General features: G+C 36.7%; 1 protein-coding gene across 7 annotated transcripts in view; it reads left to right on the top strand.

The window, feature by feature from the left end:
- Zfr (zinc finger RNA binding protein) overlaps positions 1 to 15,925 on the top strand; it is a 67,972-nt gene that overhangs the window by 10,697 nt on the left and 41,350 nt on the right. For 4 of the 7 annotated variants that reach the window (XR_004608737.2, XM_034523306.2, XM_034523308.2 and 1 more), the window contains 3 exons: positions 9,948 to 10,230; positions 10,983 to 11,127; positions 13,224 to 13,442. Coding sequence is in view for 6 of the 7 variants with exons in the window: in XM_034523306.2 (XP_034379197.1) it covers positions 9,948 to 10,230; positions 10,983 to 11,127; positions 13,224 to 13,442 (647 nt within the window). In the remaining variant the exon portion in view is untranslated. Of the gene's footprint in view, positions 1 to 8,918; positions 8,943 to 9,947; positions 10,231 to 10,982; positions 11,128 to 13,223; positions 13,443 to 15,925 lie in introns of all 7 variants that reach the window. The other 3 variants (XM_076916424.1, XM_076916422.1, XM_076916423.1) reach the window with 1 other exon arrangement.

Raw genomic sequence — 15,925 nt, 5'->3', positions numbered from 1 at the left:
AGAATAATGCAATGTAAAATTGTATTAAGCTAACTTACTGGTTGTTTAGATCTTGGTCATAAGTGATTTCCAAGGGGTTTTCTTTTCTTTACTCAGTTACCACCAAGAGGAAAAGTTTTCTTATGGTTCTCCATTAAAAAGATGGTGGAACACACCAATTCCAAGGCTTAGAGGAACAGGCTATCAGATCTTTGGGAGTTCCAGAGTAGCCTAATTTTACATAGTGATGTCCAGGCTAGTAATAAAGCCCTGTCAATCACTCTCACACAAGCACGCCCCGCCCTGCCCCACCTCCCCCCCCCCACACACACACCAAAGCTTTCTAATTTTTCATAGATCTGCCTCACAGAAAATGTTATTTGTGCAACATCTACTACAAGCAAACAAACAAAAATTGGGTCCTGCCACTTCTGAACTGCCCATTCTTTCAGAACTGGCATGCCAGAAAATATTGGTAGGCTTCTGTGATCACTTGTTAGCAGCTGGCAAAAGGTGTTAATACAGCTACATCAATAGACAAATGTTCAGTTTGGAGTTTTGGATTGTTTTTTCACTTATTTTGGAGTGGGAGTAGGAGGGCTTGTTTTAGCAAAATTCCCTGGAAGAAAGCAGGACATTGATTTTTGTATGTAGGTCTTCACCTCCTTACAGAATGACAGCAACTTGAAGATCTGCCTGCTGCCTTACCTTTTATCCTCCAGAGGTCCAACAGACAGAACAGAATAAAGTAGTACGCTTATAGCTTTTAGCACTTAAGTTTCCTTTCATTTCTGTCCAGCATGTTTGTGCTTACTTGACAAAGATAAATTTTAATAAAGTAGTTTGTTTCCATCTTTATATATCTTATGTTGGGACAATTTCTAGTTTCTATACATTTCTATAGCTAAGTACTCATTTGCTTTTGCTACTTTGAAAAATTATAACAAATCTACATTGGTGTGAAAATTGGCTTTTTTTCACTTACCATAGCAGCCTTAAAATTCATCCATGTTGCAACCATACAGTAGAATTTTCTTCCTCTTAAAGATTAAACATATGCTGCTATATGGATATACCACATCTTTTCCTTCCTCTCTTGGTGAACAGTTTGGGTTGTGTGTACCTCTTTGGCTTTTGTTAATAGTACTGAATATATAAGTAATCACCTTGGACACTGTTGGTTTTATCACACACACATATACATACATACACACCTGAAAGTGGGTTGCTGGATCAAATGATAGTTTATTTTTGATTTCTTGAACTTTTTTTTTTTAAGGGTTGTAGTATTAGGGAGGTTGAGAACTGCTGGTTTATTTATTTTATGTATATGCACATACTGTTGCTGTCATCAGACACACCAGAAGAGGGCATCAGATCCCATTACAGATGGTTGTGAGCCACCATGTGGTTGCTGGGAATTGAACTCAGGACTTCTGGAAGTACAGTCAGTGCTCTTAACCACTGAGCCATCTCTCCAGCCCCAATTTGTTGAACTTTTATGGCAGCCTCAAACACTTGTTTTTATAAAACTCATTTCAGTGGATGTGAGAAAATAACCTCATTGTACTTTTTGATCTGCATTTCTTTTATGATTAAATTTTTTCATGTTTTTATAGGTTCGATTGCCATTCGTTTATATCTGTTCAAGATAAATATCTGTATTTTTGTCCATTTTTTAAAAGATTTATGTATTTATATTTATGTGCTTTGTCCATTTTAAAGGTTGTTTAGCTATTGGGATTCCCTTAAGATTCATGTAAATTTTAAAATGGAATTTTTGTTGTTGTTCCTGGAAAAAGTCATTGAAATTTTGTTGAGTATCACACTGAACTTGTAGATCATTTGAGAAGTACTTTGACCCTAACATGTTCCAACTCGAATATGTGGGATAAATTGTTTCATGATCATTTATTTCCTTGCCCAACTCCTCCCAGGTCTTCCCTACCTCCTTATCCACCGGACTCCATCTCCCCACTTCTCTCTTTTCCAATCAAAGAATAACACAGAAGCCGGGCGGTGGTGGCGCACGCCTTTAATCCCAGCACTTGGGAGGCAGAGGCAGGCGGATTTCTGAGTTTGAGGCCAGCCTGGTCTACAGAGTGAGTTCCGGGACAGCCAGGGCTACACAGAGAAACCCTGTCTCGAAAAAAACAAAAAACAAAAAAACAAAAGAATAACACAGAAAATAACTAAAACAAAAAGTCCACAACAAAACAGGGGCTCCATTTTGTGCTGGCTAACTATCTCTAGGCACGTATCTTCTTGTGTGTGTGTACGTGGGCAACAGTATGTGTTGGAGGTCAGAGAACAACTTGTGGAAACAGTTTTCTCCTCTGTGTGGATTGAACTGGTTTGAGGTACATGACTTAACCTGCTGACCACATCAACGGGCCAATTTTGTTCTTTTGTGTTCATGAAGGGACTAGGCAGGGTGTATTGAGTGGCAAGCATGTAGAATGTGTGGAATCAGACTGAGGGTGGCACCTGGTGTCTTCCTCAGTTACTACCCAATTTACTTTTTGAGACAGGGTCTCTCACTGAATCTGGTATTCAGCAATAGCCAAACAGGCTCCAGAGATCTGCCTGTCTCTACCTGTCTGGTACTGTGATACAAGCTTATGTTACTGAACCTAGATTTTTATATAAATTCTAGAATTTTGAACTCAGGTCCTCCAGCTTGCCTGGCAGTCACTCTCAGCTAAGCAGTCTCCCTGACCTTACATTTATTTTTAACTATTTTAATTCTTTTGGTACTACTGTATGTTTTGGCTACTACCACCTGAGGCACAAGGATCACAAGCTCAAAGCTAATCTGGAAGATATAGTGAAACCTTGTCTCAAAAAGAAAACACTAAAGGGGTCTGGGGAGATGGCTCTAGTCCCAGAGGTCTAATGCCCTCACCTGACTTCCATGGGCATCAGGCATGAACATGGTACAGAGATATTTATAGTAAACCATTCATATGTATGAAAAAATAATTTTAAAAAATTGAAAGACTTTCACCTCCTGGAGACCTACAATCTCAGTGTGTTCTACTTTATTTTGGTATCATTTAATTTTATATTACTAAGTATGTCTACTATATGTAATTTATCCTAATCAACTTTATGCAATTATTTTTCTCTCCTGCACTCATTTTAGACATCGTATGTACTCTTCTTTTTATCCTAAATTCAGTGGTAGACTGTTTAGACAATGTACTACAATCCTAGTTCCCCTGAAGGCAATATCTCATTCTCTAAGACTCTTAAAACATGCCAGTAGAATTAGCTTAAGGAGACAAAGTCAGGAGGATCATGAGTTGGAGGCCAACCTGTTCTAAAAAGAAATCCTGTCTCAAAAACAAAACAAAACAACAACAACAAAAAGAAAGAATCCTGAAGCATTCGTGCTTTGCAGTCTCCTCTCTCCATGTACCATTCCTCCTCTTGCATTACTGCTTTTACTGAGTTCTCCGGTTCTGAATTGTCTTCTGTAATTTAGGTAGATACTAAAATGAAACAAAAACTTGTCTTATTCTGACAGTAAGAAGTAGCTACTATGGAGCCAGATACCGTGCTATAATTCTAAATCTTAAAGAGAACATATACAGTCCTGCACCACTTAATGGAAAATCTACCCAGTGTAAAGTTAAGGTGGATTGTTTTTTCAGTTGTACTTCCTGTCCAACTAAGATCTTCTCATGGGATCCTCCTTCATTGTCATTGCTCTGGCATTTATGACAAGGGTCTGAGGCTCTGGCTGGCCTCCAACTTTCTGTGTAGTCAGGGATGAATTTGAACCAATTATCTTGCCTCCACCTCTTTACTACTGTGATTATAGGCACGTGTCACCGGGCCTAGTGATTGTATCTTAATATTTCTGGTTTGTTTGTTTGTTTGTTTTGTCTTCCTGGACATTATTTCTGTTAAAGGTTATGTGATTTGTTTGGTTGTAAACCATTGATCTTACCCTGATCTCTGGCCTGCTGCATAGCTGTTGATCTGGGCTTTCATCTTTCTTCATGTTTGCAAAATCTGTTACCCGTTTTACTTTTTGTTTAGTCCGAGTACATTTCTTGTAGCTTCCTATGAAAAGGTATATAATGGGAAAAGTTTACCTCAGATGTCTTTTAAAAATACTTATTTTCCATAGTTAAGTTTGGCATAGAATTCTACAGAATAACCGTCTTCCCCTGAATTTTGAAGACATTACCATATTGTCTATGGCCCACTAGTATCTGATTTTCTATTGATTGTAAACTATACTATTATTTTCCTCTCTGGAAAATTGGACCTCTTTTGTGTTTAAAAATTGGAAAATGTTTTCAAGTTTGGTTCCTTGGTAGTAGGTTGGGTGATTGCATTTGAAAATATCATGCTTGCCTTTAGTAGTAGAATTTTTTCTTAATTTCTTTTTTTTTAAATATTCATTTGTTTTATGTATATGAGTAGCTGTCTTCAGACACACCAGAAGAGGGCATCAGATCCCATTACAGATGGTTGTGAGCCACTATGTGGTTGCTGGGAATTGAACTCGGGACCTCTGGAAGAGCAGTCAATGCTCTTAACCGCTGAGCCATCATCTCTACAGCCCCTCTTAATTTCATTCACTTGGGTGTTTTTCTTTATTTTTGTGGAATTTTTTCTAGTTAGATATTGAACTTCTTTTTCTTTCCCATTTTAATCTTTATGAATATTCCTCTTTACCTTGTGTATTATTTCATAGGCTTATCTTCTTTTTTTTTTTTTTTTTTTTTTTTGGTTTTTCGAGACAGGGTTTCTCTGTATAGCCTTGGCTGTCCTGGAACTCACTCTGTAGACCAGGCTGGCCTTGAACTCAGAAATCCGCCTGCCTCTGCCTCCCAAGTGCTGGGATTAAAGGCGTGCGCCACCACCGCCCATTTGAAAGTCTTAATGTAGCTAAACAGGTTTTTTTTGTTTTATTTTTTTGAGACAGGGTTTCTCTGTGTAGCCCTGGCTGTCCTGGAACTCACTCTGTAGACCAGGCTGGCCTCGAACTCAGAAATCTGCCTGCCTCTGCCTCCCAAGTGCTGGGATTAAAGGCGTGCGCCACCACTTCCCTAGGCTTATCTTCTGACTAGTGTAAAGTTTTTGTTTTATGATCCAAATTAGATATTTTGAAAACTGTTATTTTAGACTATTTATTTCCTGCACTGTCAGACTTACCTGCTTTGTAGTGAGAATATGCTTTCTTTAAATACCTTATAAGGAATTGTCATCCCCTCTTAAGTTATTTTAATGAAGAAAGCAGCAAGGCTGCCTGGAAAATGTTAGTTATATGTAGCCTCTCTAAATAGCCCTGTCTGACCTGGGTCTCTGTGTAGACAGAGCAAAGGTCCTTCTGCCTCTGCCTCTGCCTCCTATGTGCTGGGATTTAAAGCGTGGACCACTGTGCCCATCTTAAAGAACTATTTTAAGGCTTCTAGCTTACTTTTTGATAAGCAGGTAAGGAAGTGGTCATCATCTTCCAGAGCAAATTCAAGAATGTGGAGAAATTTTACAGTTTAACATAATAATTCTCTAAGTACTTATTTTACTTTTAAAATCTTGTTGGGCAGGGTCTCGTGTAGTCATGGGTATTTAGAACTTGTCTATCACTGAGAATAACCTTGAGTTTCTGATCCTCGAGCTTCTGCCTCCAAGTACTGACTTTACAGGGGTACACTTCCTTGCCTAGTTTCTTTTCCATGTTTTAAGTACAGGAAAGTAGCCTCTATGTCTGTAACTCTTGAAGTGTTTCTTTCTTTTCTTTTTTAACTCAGTGTATTTGGGTGTTCTGCTTATATCTGTATATCACTTATGCGCCCGGTGCCCTCCAAGGCCAGAAGAAATCCCCTGATGTACAGATAAGTTGTAAGCCATCAGGTAGATACTGGGAATCAAACCCAGGTCCTCTGGAAGAGCAAGCGACAGGTGTTCTACTACTGAGCCATCTCTCCAGCCCCTTTTGTACTTATTAATGTTTGGGGATTTTTTTTTGTTTGTTTGTTTTTGGAGGGCAGTGTTGACAAGGTCTCTGTGTGGCCCTGGCTGTCCTAGAACTTGCTTTGTAGACTAGGCTGTTCTCAAACTCACAGAGATATGCTTGCTACTACCTCCTGTGCGATGGCATTGAAAGCGTGATCCACCATTCCCAACTTACATAGCCAGAGTACAGAAATAGTATGAATAATTTCCCTGAGACAGGGGGCATAAACAAGCATGCAGTCTTCCTCCCTGAGTCCCAGGCATTCTTACGGGTTAGGGTCATACAGTATAAGTCAAATTGCCTACCTAGTTGATTTGTTTCAACTCTGTTCCCATCTACTTTTTATCCTGTAGAGCAAGAAAATAATTTCTTGATTTTTCTATTTAGTTTCCCTCTATTTAAAACCAACAAAAGCTGACAAGATTCTATTTTTTAGTCACAAGAAATAATTACTCAAAACCTCTTGTCTTTACAGATTGAAGTCAGTTAAATTTTACATTGTATGCAGGGAGATGACACCTTTTATTTTACTGCTATAAAATAGGTAGATTCCCTTGATTTTAACTTGTTTAGAACTTGGTGTTCTCTTAACCTGTCCTTCCTTCAATCAAATCTCCAGTGCCTAGGGGTAAACTTCAGGGCCTCTCTCACACTGGGCTTCACCCCCAGTCTTTGATCTGAATTTTTAAAGTAAATTTATTGGCTTCTGTGTATTTGATTGGACTGATTTGGTATCTGTATCATAGCATATTAGGGGAGAGTATTTGAAATTGAAAGAATTTTCTGGTATTATTAGGTATTATTACAATTATATAATAGACAGTCTTTAATTTTAACAAAAATTAGCTTGGCTACCCTCAGAATTGGGACTACATATTGTATTTGATAGTTCCAAGAGCTAGTGATGTAGCTCAGTTGATAGACTGCTTGTACTGTGGGGAAAACTTGAGCTGAATTCCCCAGCACACCAGAGATTGAAGCATGAGAACGAGGGGTTAAGAGATGCAGGGTCATCCCTAGCTACATAGTAAGTTCAAGGTCAATCTAGGATACAGGAGCCTGTCTTAACACAGCAACAAAAAAGTTACAGTTCCAGTCCAGATGATGAGTTTTAGGGACCCGCATATGTGAAACTGAACTAGGTTAGGAAGCCCTGGGAATGTATATGTAATAATTACTTACTACCTGGTATCATTTTTTGGGAAAGGTGACTTTGTAATTTATTATTCAGACTGAGACACTTGGAAGAGTACAGAAATAATATGAATAATTTAACTGAGACAGGACATAAACAAGCGTATGGTCTTCCTCCCTGAGTCACATGCATTCTTAAGGGTTAGGATCAGGTAGTATAAGTCAAGTTGCTTACCTAGTTAGTTGACTTGGTTCTATTCCATTCCCATCTACGTTTTGTCCTATATAACAATGTGTTTGGAGCCAAGAAATGTGGATAATTACAATTGACTGTGTATGTGCAGGCTCTGCTTTATGAATAAAGACTGGATGATTGTGTTTATACTAATGAGCATTATAGGTGTTTTGTTGTCATCCATTTCCTAAACTATAGTTATTTACATGGCATTTTCATTAATATAAATAATATGAACATGAGATTTACAGTGTAGGATGTGATGTTTAAATTATATGCATATGTTATTCCATTTTAGAAACTTATGTTTTTGTTTTGCTAAGGACTGTACCAAGGGCCTTTGCATGTGCCAGACAAGAGGCTGTATCACTGAGTTACATTCCTAGCTCTTGAGAACTTGCCCTTTATGCAAGAAATTGAGCATTATTGGATTGTTATTATTAATCATATTATTTTGACCTGGAGCCAGCCTCCTACAGATACCAAAGTGTAATTATATGAGAATCCAAGGCTGTATCTGAATTTAAAAGTAACTAATTTCCTCTTTAGACAGTGTAGTGTGTGTGTGTGTGTGTGTGTGTGTGTGTAAGTGTAATCAAATCTTACTAGTTAAATGTTTAATACAGGTTTGATAGACTTGGTAGGTTTTTGTTTTAGTTTTTGGAACTAGTTCTCATGTAACCAAGAGTGACCTTGAATATCTGATTCCTGTCTTCAGTTCTCAAGTATTTGCATTACAGTAGTATCTCTGCACCAATTTTACAGGAGGCTGATAATTGAGCCTGTATTTATAGTACATTAGATAGCCAGGCACTGTACCAAATGAGATACATTAATTTCTCTCTCTCTCTCTGTCTTTCTCTCTCTCTCTGTCTTTCTCTCTCTCTCTGTCTTTCTCTCTCTCTCTCTCTCTCTCTCTCTCTCTCTCTCTCACACACACACACACACACACACACACACACACACACTTTTTTTTTCTGATGGGGAGGCAGCACCATGAGCCACAGCACGCATGTGGAAGTCAGGGCACAGATTACAGAAGTCTCCTCAAAAGAGTATCCGATCGTGGGCCATCAGGAAGATAAAATTTAAAATGACCTGAGTCAGAGACCTTGAATCCACATGAACGTAAAAGAGAACCAACTCCACAAAAATTCCTCTGGCTTCCACATGTTCACAGGACAAGCCTCCACATACACAACACACAGTCTTTAAAAAAAAAAAAAGACTATCATGAAATTGAAGCTCATTAGTAGAGACTTCACTTAGTATGTGTGAGGCTCTAATTTCAATGTCCAACACTCAAAGTAAACAAATAAATGAATAAAATTAAAAAGAATGTCAAATCCATAAGAAATGAAATGTTAGTTTTAGACAGATTTCCCAGTGTGAAAATGTGAGCTTATCTTTCCATTTCTGTGATTGCCATATATGCAGGAGTGTTGGCTAGTTTTATTTTAAAATAGGGGAGTTTCATCCAATTAGAATTTGATTTTCTTTGGACTCTAAGTTTTTTTGTTTGTTTTTTGTTTTTTGTTTTCTTTTTCATATTGGACTGAAATCTGGCACCCTGTAACTTGCATCTGTTGGTTCTAGTTCTGTTCTCTGGAGCAGCATGGAGTAAGTGTCTTCTTTTGAAGGCAGTTATCACCTTTTCTAGACTCTTCCATTTTGATATGAAATAAAGTCCTTATCTATAAGATTCATATTCCCTTTGGTCAAATTTTAGTTGATCAGTGTTTTCCTTAATACAGGTTAAATATGGTGGCCCCAAATGCTAATACTTTCTATGCTGCCATGCACATCAATACAGGATACAGTGTACTTTATAACCCATGAATCACATACTTGTAATTTATTAGTGCTGTATTGGCAGTTCAAGTTTTTTCCCCCCAGTTATTTTTGACTGTTGGCTCATACTACATCTTTTGTCAGCCAAAGCATTTCACCTATTGGGTGTCGCTGCTTTTGAGAAGGCATGTGTACCTTGGCAGTACAGCCTTAGCAAGTGAAATGATGAGGATGTTGCTCAGAACCTTTAATGACAACGAAAATATGCTATCTTGTGATAACATCTGTATGACATGTTTGATGTAACAGATTCTCATTTTAGAAGTTAAAGTGACATTCCTATAAAAATTTTAGATGAAAATTCATTTGCTTACTGTTTTTGGAACTATTATTTCACTATAAGTTGTATAAGGTCTTTTTGTTGAGATTTTTTTAATGTATAGAATAAAATGAATTTTATATATAAAAATGCTTTTTTAAATTCCTAATTTGGTTCAAGTTTTTTCCTTCCTAGTGCTTCGTCTTTGTTACTCTTACTTTGCAGTGTGATTCATGATCTGAAGTATAATATATTTGAATATGTATTGTGATTAAGGAAATTTTAAAAACCATAACAAATAACAGTATTGACTAGGAAGTATTGAGTTCAGTAGTCAGTAATTATATTACTTGAAAAATATACTTTTTTAATTGGTCATTTTAAGGTGATTCTTTGAATTTTTTTAAAAATTAAATCATTATATTTCTGTGTTTTTTAATTGATAAATAATTTTAAGGTGACTGCTTGATTTTAAAATTAAATTATTGTATTTATTCTTGTACTTCACAATCTAGCCAGCAGCCAGCTTCGGGTGTAGCGTATTCCCATCCAACTACAGTTGCTAGCTACACTGTCCATCAGGCTCCAGTAGCTGCTCACACAGTTACTGCTGCTTACGCACCAGCAGCCGCCACAGTTGCAGTTGCCAGGCCTGCTCCAGTTGCTGTTGCAGCTGCTGCAACAGCTGCTGCTTATGGAGGCTACCCCACTGCACACACAGCTACCGACTATGGTTACACCCAGAGGCAACAAGAAGCACCCCCACCCCCACCCCCAGCTACTACACAGAACTACCAGGTAAAGAAACAAAAACGTCTAGTTCAATAGCCTTAACATATACATTAAATGGGTTCTGTATGATAGAAAGCCAAAGCCAGTACTTCTAAATGTACTTGCTGTGATGGAAAAAGTGTCTTTGCAGCGGATTTTATATGTTAATTCTCCTTTGCTAGTTTTACCCTATTATAAACATTTATATGTATTTATATGTAGGTTTTTTTTTTTTTTTAAGTTTTATACAAATCATAGTTTAAATGCTTTCATTTTATCCTAAGTTTTAGGGAAAAAGAAACTACCCAGGTACTATGTCCCTTTGTTTATACAAGTGGGCATTACTTGTCCATCAGAGACAGGGGAGTTTGAATGAAGCTCATTTACAGAGGGAAAATTAAATATATATTACATGTTTTCTTTTTTGAAACTTATCAGAGTTTTAAAGGCAAAAGTGAAATTTTGAGTAAAATAGATTATTCAGTTCAGTACTTGGGTGTTTTGAAGTTCTGATTAAAGTCAAACATACTGCTTGAAATGCTTTTGATTTTATTTTAAAAGTTCTTAGTTACATTTATATTAAAACTTGATTGTATTATTTAGTTTATATTATTAATACTGTTTCTTATAAATTAATGATTGATTAGTTATATTAAAACTATATGTTTTGGGCTATATAACTGTTTTATTTTTCTTTGTTTTTACACTGAAAGGATTTTTTTCCACCACTCAAGTCAAACTTTTTTGGGTTTTTTGTTTGTTTCATCTCTTCTCTTTAGGACTCATATTCCTATGTAAGATCCACAGCCCCTGCTGTAGCTTACGATAGTAAGCAGTACTACCAACAGCCAACAGCCACCGCTGCTGCTGTAGCCGCTGCTGCCCAGCCTCAGCCCTCTGTGGCTGACACCTACTATCAGACAGGTGAGGAACATAAACGTTTTATTATTAGGAACATAAATAATTTATTATCAATTATGGGGAGTATATGATTTGTGGTAATCTAATGAAGACAAATTGCAGAGTCTATCTATAATGGTTCTGTCTGTTTCTTTGTTTTTGACTACTATAATGCCAGGAGAGATGATTAGGAGAAAAGTTGGTGCCCCTTTGTTCTGGAAATGTATGCCACTGGTGGTTTACAGCATAAGACTCCTCTCTTACTGTAGCAGACAGCCCTAGTAATCAATGGGTATTTTATGAACTCATATTTTTATCTGTAATGACAGGTGGTTCTGTTTTCAACCACTGATAATGGGTTTCCCTCCCCCAGTTTGTAAAGCAATTTATTAAACAGCCCCCACAAACCTTTAACCCTGTCCACTGTTATGGTTAGAGCATTGAGCCAGCAACATTGACTGAACATCCATAATGTTGAACACAGTGCGTATAATAACTCAAATGCAGAAAGTTCTTTTATCTGTGTAGAGCCTTCATGTTTATAGACTTTAAAGAATGGACTTGCTATATATATAGACTTGAGAAGTTGACCAAAAAGTTTTAAGAACAAAACAGCAACAAGCAAAAACATTTTTGAGGAGCTAGGAATATGGCATGGTTAGGCGAGTGTTTGCTCTGTATACATGATATCCTAGGTTCAATCTACAACACCAAATAAACTAGACATGGTGGCACATGTCTGTAATCCCAGCATTCAGTAGGAGAAAGCAAAAGGATCAGGAGTTGAAGACTATCCTCAGCTACATAGCAGATTTGAGGCTCGCTAAAAATTGAGCAATACCTTATTTTGAAGATGGATTAGTATCTTGGTTTAAAAAGAAAGTCAAACTGGTTTTAGTATTATGGGCAGAAAGTAATAGTTCCCCTCCATCTCTGTTCTTTATGCATAACCTACTACTATGAAGTAGTTGTCCCCATCTCTTCAGGGCCCCTGAAGATTTTGTGTATCTCTTAAAAGTAATTGAAAATGATTTTGAAGATGGGCATCTACATACTTAGGATCTTAGCACTTGGGAAGCTGAATTGGGAGGCATGAGTTTGAGGCTAGACTGGACAATCTAGTAATAATAAGACCCTGTTTCAGAATGTATATATGTATACGTATGTTTGTGTATGAGTTACAGTGGCTGGCAGAACAATAAAATAAAATTTTACAGAAAAATAAACACTTTTCTGTTTATTTGTATACAGAATAATCTTTAGTGGACTTCATGTTTATTCCAAGGCTCCTCATTTGCTTAAGAGTGCGGAGTTATGTAAGAGTCAGAAGATCTTGACAAATTTTAAGTTTTGACGTTGACTTTTTAGTCATTTGGTTCTTGAATATTGGGTTTTTCTATAAAATGCTATTTTAATCTATATTGTTTCAACCAGGTATAGATAAGTTTTTAAATATCTTAACTGAGCATCAAATAAGTTTTACTGTCTGGTATTTGGGCATTTCTCAGAAATGAAATCAATAATGTGATTAATAGTAATTAATCATTGATTCATAAGATTGTTTCATGGTTTGTTTTGAATGTTGTCAAAGACAAGTTTAGTAAAACGTGAATAGTAGCCATTTAAGAATAGCTTTATTCAAGCTGTTTGAAGAACTTGATATGTAGCAGCTTTGAGTCGGAGTTAAATTCACTGAGTAAGTCAGCAAAGTGCATTTGATGGTACATGAACAAGTTTCAGTATTAGACACTGAAAATTTTAATTTTAACTAAATTTAATTAAATGCAAATTTACCTCTTTGTTCTATTTGCAACATTAAGCATTTCAGGCACACTGATTGATTTAAATGTACACATATCCACGTGTTATACAAAAACAGTCATTTATAAGTAATACTGCTGTTCTGGTGTAATTCTGATGAACTCTTATGCCAGAAATGTAGCAACATTTAGTAGATTAATTTACATGTTTATTTATATTTGTAGTAAAAATTGTATCATTGCTCAGAAAAAATGCCAACACTTCTGACAGCTATGGTTGTTAGTTTTTAAGTGTATGGTTATAATGATTTTCAGCATTGTACTTACCCTTTTCTTTTTCTCATGTCTTTCTTGCTTTAGCTCCTAAAGCAGGTTATAGTCAAGGTGCAACACAGTATACTCAAGCCCAGCAAGCTCGACAAGTGACAGCCATAAAACCAGCCACACCAAGTCCAGCCACCACTACTTTCTCCATTTATCCTGTGTCCTCCACTGTACAGCCAGTGGCAGCTGCGGCAACTGTGGTACCATCCTATACTCAGAGTGCTACTTACAGTACCACAGCAGTTACTTATTCTGGTAAGACTGACAAGCTGTGTTTACATGGATTAACAAATTTTAAAGCATGGATTAGACACTGTCCTGATTTTCTCTGGAATTATTTTACTTAAAGTAGCAGGTACTGAATTGATTGATTGATGTTAATATAAATATTTGTACATAATTTAACAAAAGGTTCATACTATAAGCAATGGTGGTAGTGGTGGTGGTGGTGGTGATAGAAGCCCTTAGCAGAATATACTGCCTTTTGGGGGAATTTGAAAGCTAATCATGTGTTCTGACCTAGTCTTTCAGTTAGAAAAGGTAAATGTCTTCTGCAAATAAATGTCTTATTTGTTTTCTGATAATGAATTTGAAAAATCAACACGTAGGCAGATTATTTATACTTTTTCTTTTGGTTCTAGCTATTTCGTCATATTTGTTGTCACAAACAGTCCCTGAAAAATTGGCAACTTTTTAAAAATATCATCCAGTGATAGGACACACTTGTCTTAAGTAACCATGCCTTTGATTTCGGACTGAGGTGGTTAATATTGCAGAGATGACAAGTGCATGTGTGGTTTGTGTGCTTTGTACTCCTTTACGTGTATTGCTTGTGCTCTTTAATGCCCTGTCATGTTCTTTGGAGGCTCTAAGGTGGCATAGACAGTTTTAGTTCTTATGTTTTTGCTGCCTTGCTGTATCCTGAGTATCAGAAGCCTAGCTCATGAATCTTTAAAGGTACCTGGTTTTTTTACTCAGAATTTTTTATCCCCGACTTGAGGAACACAGTGGAACTAAGCAAAGAAATAGATTTGGGAAGAGCAGCTCACCGTATTTCAAGAGGAGACTGTATGTGTGTGTGCAATGCCTGTGTGCTTTGAAGTGGTTGCTGTCTTATCATGGCAACATGTGGAAACAGATAGGAATGAGGAAAAGGTCTTGTTTCAGAAGTTTGACTAAATTAGTGAATGGTGGGGACCTGATTTTAAAAGTAGAGAGTCATTTTTTATTAAGAGGAAAGACATGGTCTGGGATTTTCCTTATTTAGGGAATAAATCTTTTCCTATTTTAAGATACTGATATTTCTACTCAAATAGGACTTCTGGTTAAGTTTCTCTGCTGCTTTGGTTGATTAATTACAGTTGTAACCAGGATTAGTAGAGTAGAATATTATTGGATGTCTTTTAAATGTATGCATTATCTTCAGTCAGGACTTCCTTCTTGAATATGTTTTGTAAAATGTAATCATAAAATTTAGTACTTTGCACTGAGTTCTTTAGAAAGTATTTCCTAAGAATGGATAAATATATATATTCATCCATCCATCCATCCATATTCTTTTTAAATAGCCACAGTGTCAAGAACTCTCAGGGTACCTGACTATACTTTAATACTTTATATACTTTAATGACAGCTTTAAAATGTTTTTTATTGGTTGGTGTGTGTGTGTGTGTGTGTGTGTGTGTGTGTGTGTGTGTGTGTACTTGTGCATGTGTGTGCGTGTGCAGGTTAGAAGACAACTTGCAGGAGTTAGCTCTCCCCTATTACCATGTGGACCACAGGAATTGAACTCAGACTATCAGATTTGGCTATAAACTACACAACTGCCCAGCTCAAATGATAACTTTTCTTTCTTTTTTACTTGTTTGTGGTTTTTTAAGACCAAGTTTCTTTGGCCGTCCTAGAACCCGATCTGTAGACCAGGCATGTGCATAGTGAACCACAATTTTAATAATAGGAAGTCAGACATGGGCACTATCAAATATATAAATTTCTGATTAAATTTGGTATTTTGTTTTGTCTTACAATTCTTTATAATAAGGCTTAAAATTAACATGAGTGAGATTGGCAGACAGTAAGATCTTAGTAATTACAGTTCTTCATGTAAACAATCTATGTTTATTTCCTCCTAATGTAAACACTTTTTTGAATTACTGTCCAACAATCTGAGTGGTTTGGTTTGAGACATGGTCTCAGTGTTCCTGATAACAGCATAGAATTCAAAATATAGCTTAGGCAGGCTTTATATTCACTGTGGTCTTCCTGCCTCGTCTAAGTGCTGACTAAGATTATAGGTATTCACCATCAAACCCAGTATTGATTTATATTTTTCTTTTTTTAACATTTGTTTATTTGAGTAAAGGGAGGGTACATGTGTCAGTCTTCATTTCTTTTTTTCTTTCTCCCCCCCCCCCGCCCCCCTAGGCCTTTTAAGTGTTAAAAAAAAAAATTTACTTTTAAGTGTTCTTTCTGTTCAATTGCATCAGGAGCATTTAACAATAATGCCTTTATTTCTAATCCATGATACCATCAATGGTTTAGGGATTGCCTCTCAGGAATCTCCATTAATAAGATAACTTTTCTGCTTATAATTAAGTAGTCAATCTATGGGCCTGTTGTCCAGCTGCCTGTTGCAGGTTGTCATATTCATGTGTGTACGTGTGTGTAATTTCTTTGGTGGCTGTTGGAAATTTTTTTTTAACATGTTGTTCATTAAGGATTCTACTCCAAGGAGTCCC

The sequence above is a fragment of the Arvicanthis niloticus genome, chromosome 19, assembly GCF_011762505.2.
Source record: "Arvicanthis niloticus isolate mArvNil1 chromosome 19, mArvNil1.pat.X, whole genome shotgun sequence".
Classification (NCBI taxonomy): domain Eukaryota; kingdom Metazoa; phylum Chordata; class Mammalia; order Rodentia; family Muridae; genus Arvicanthis; species Arvicanthis niloticus.
This window is presented reverse-complemented; position numbering and strand designations above follow the sequence as displayed.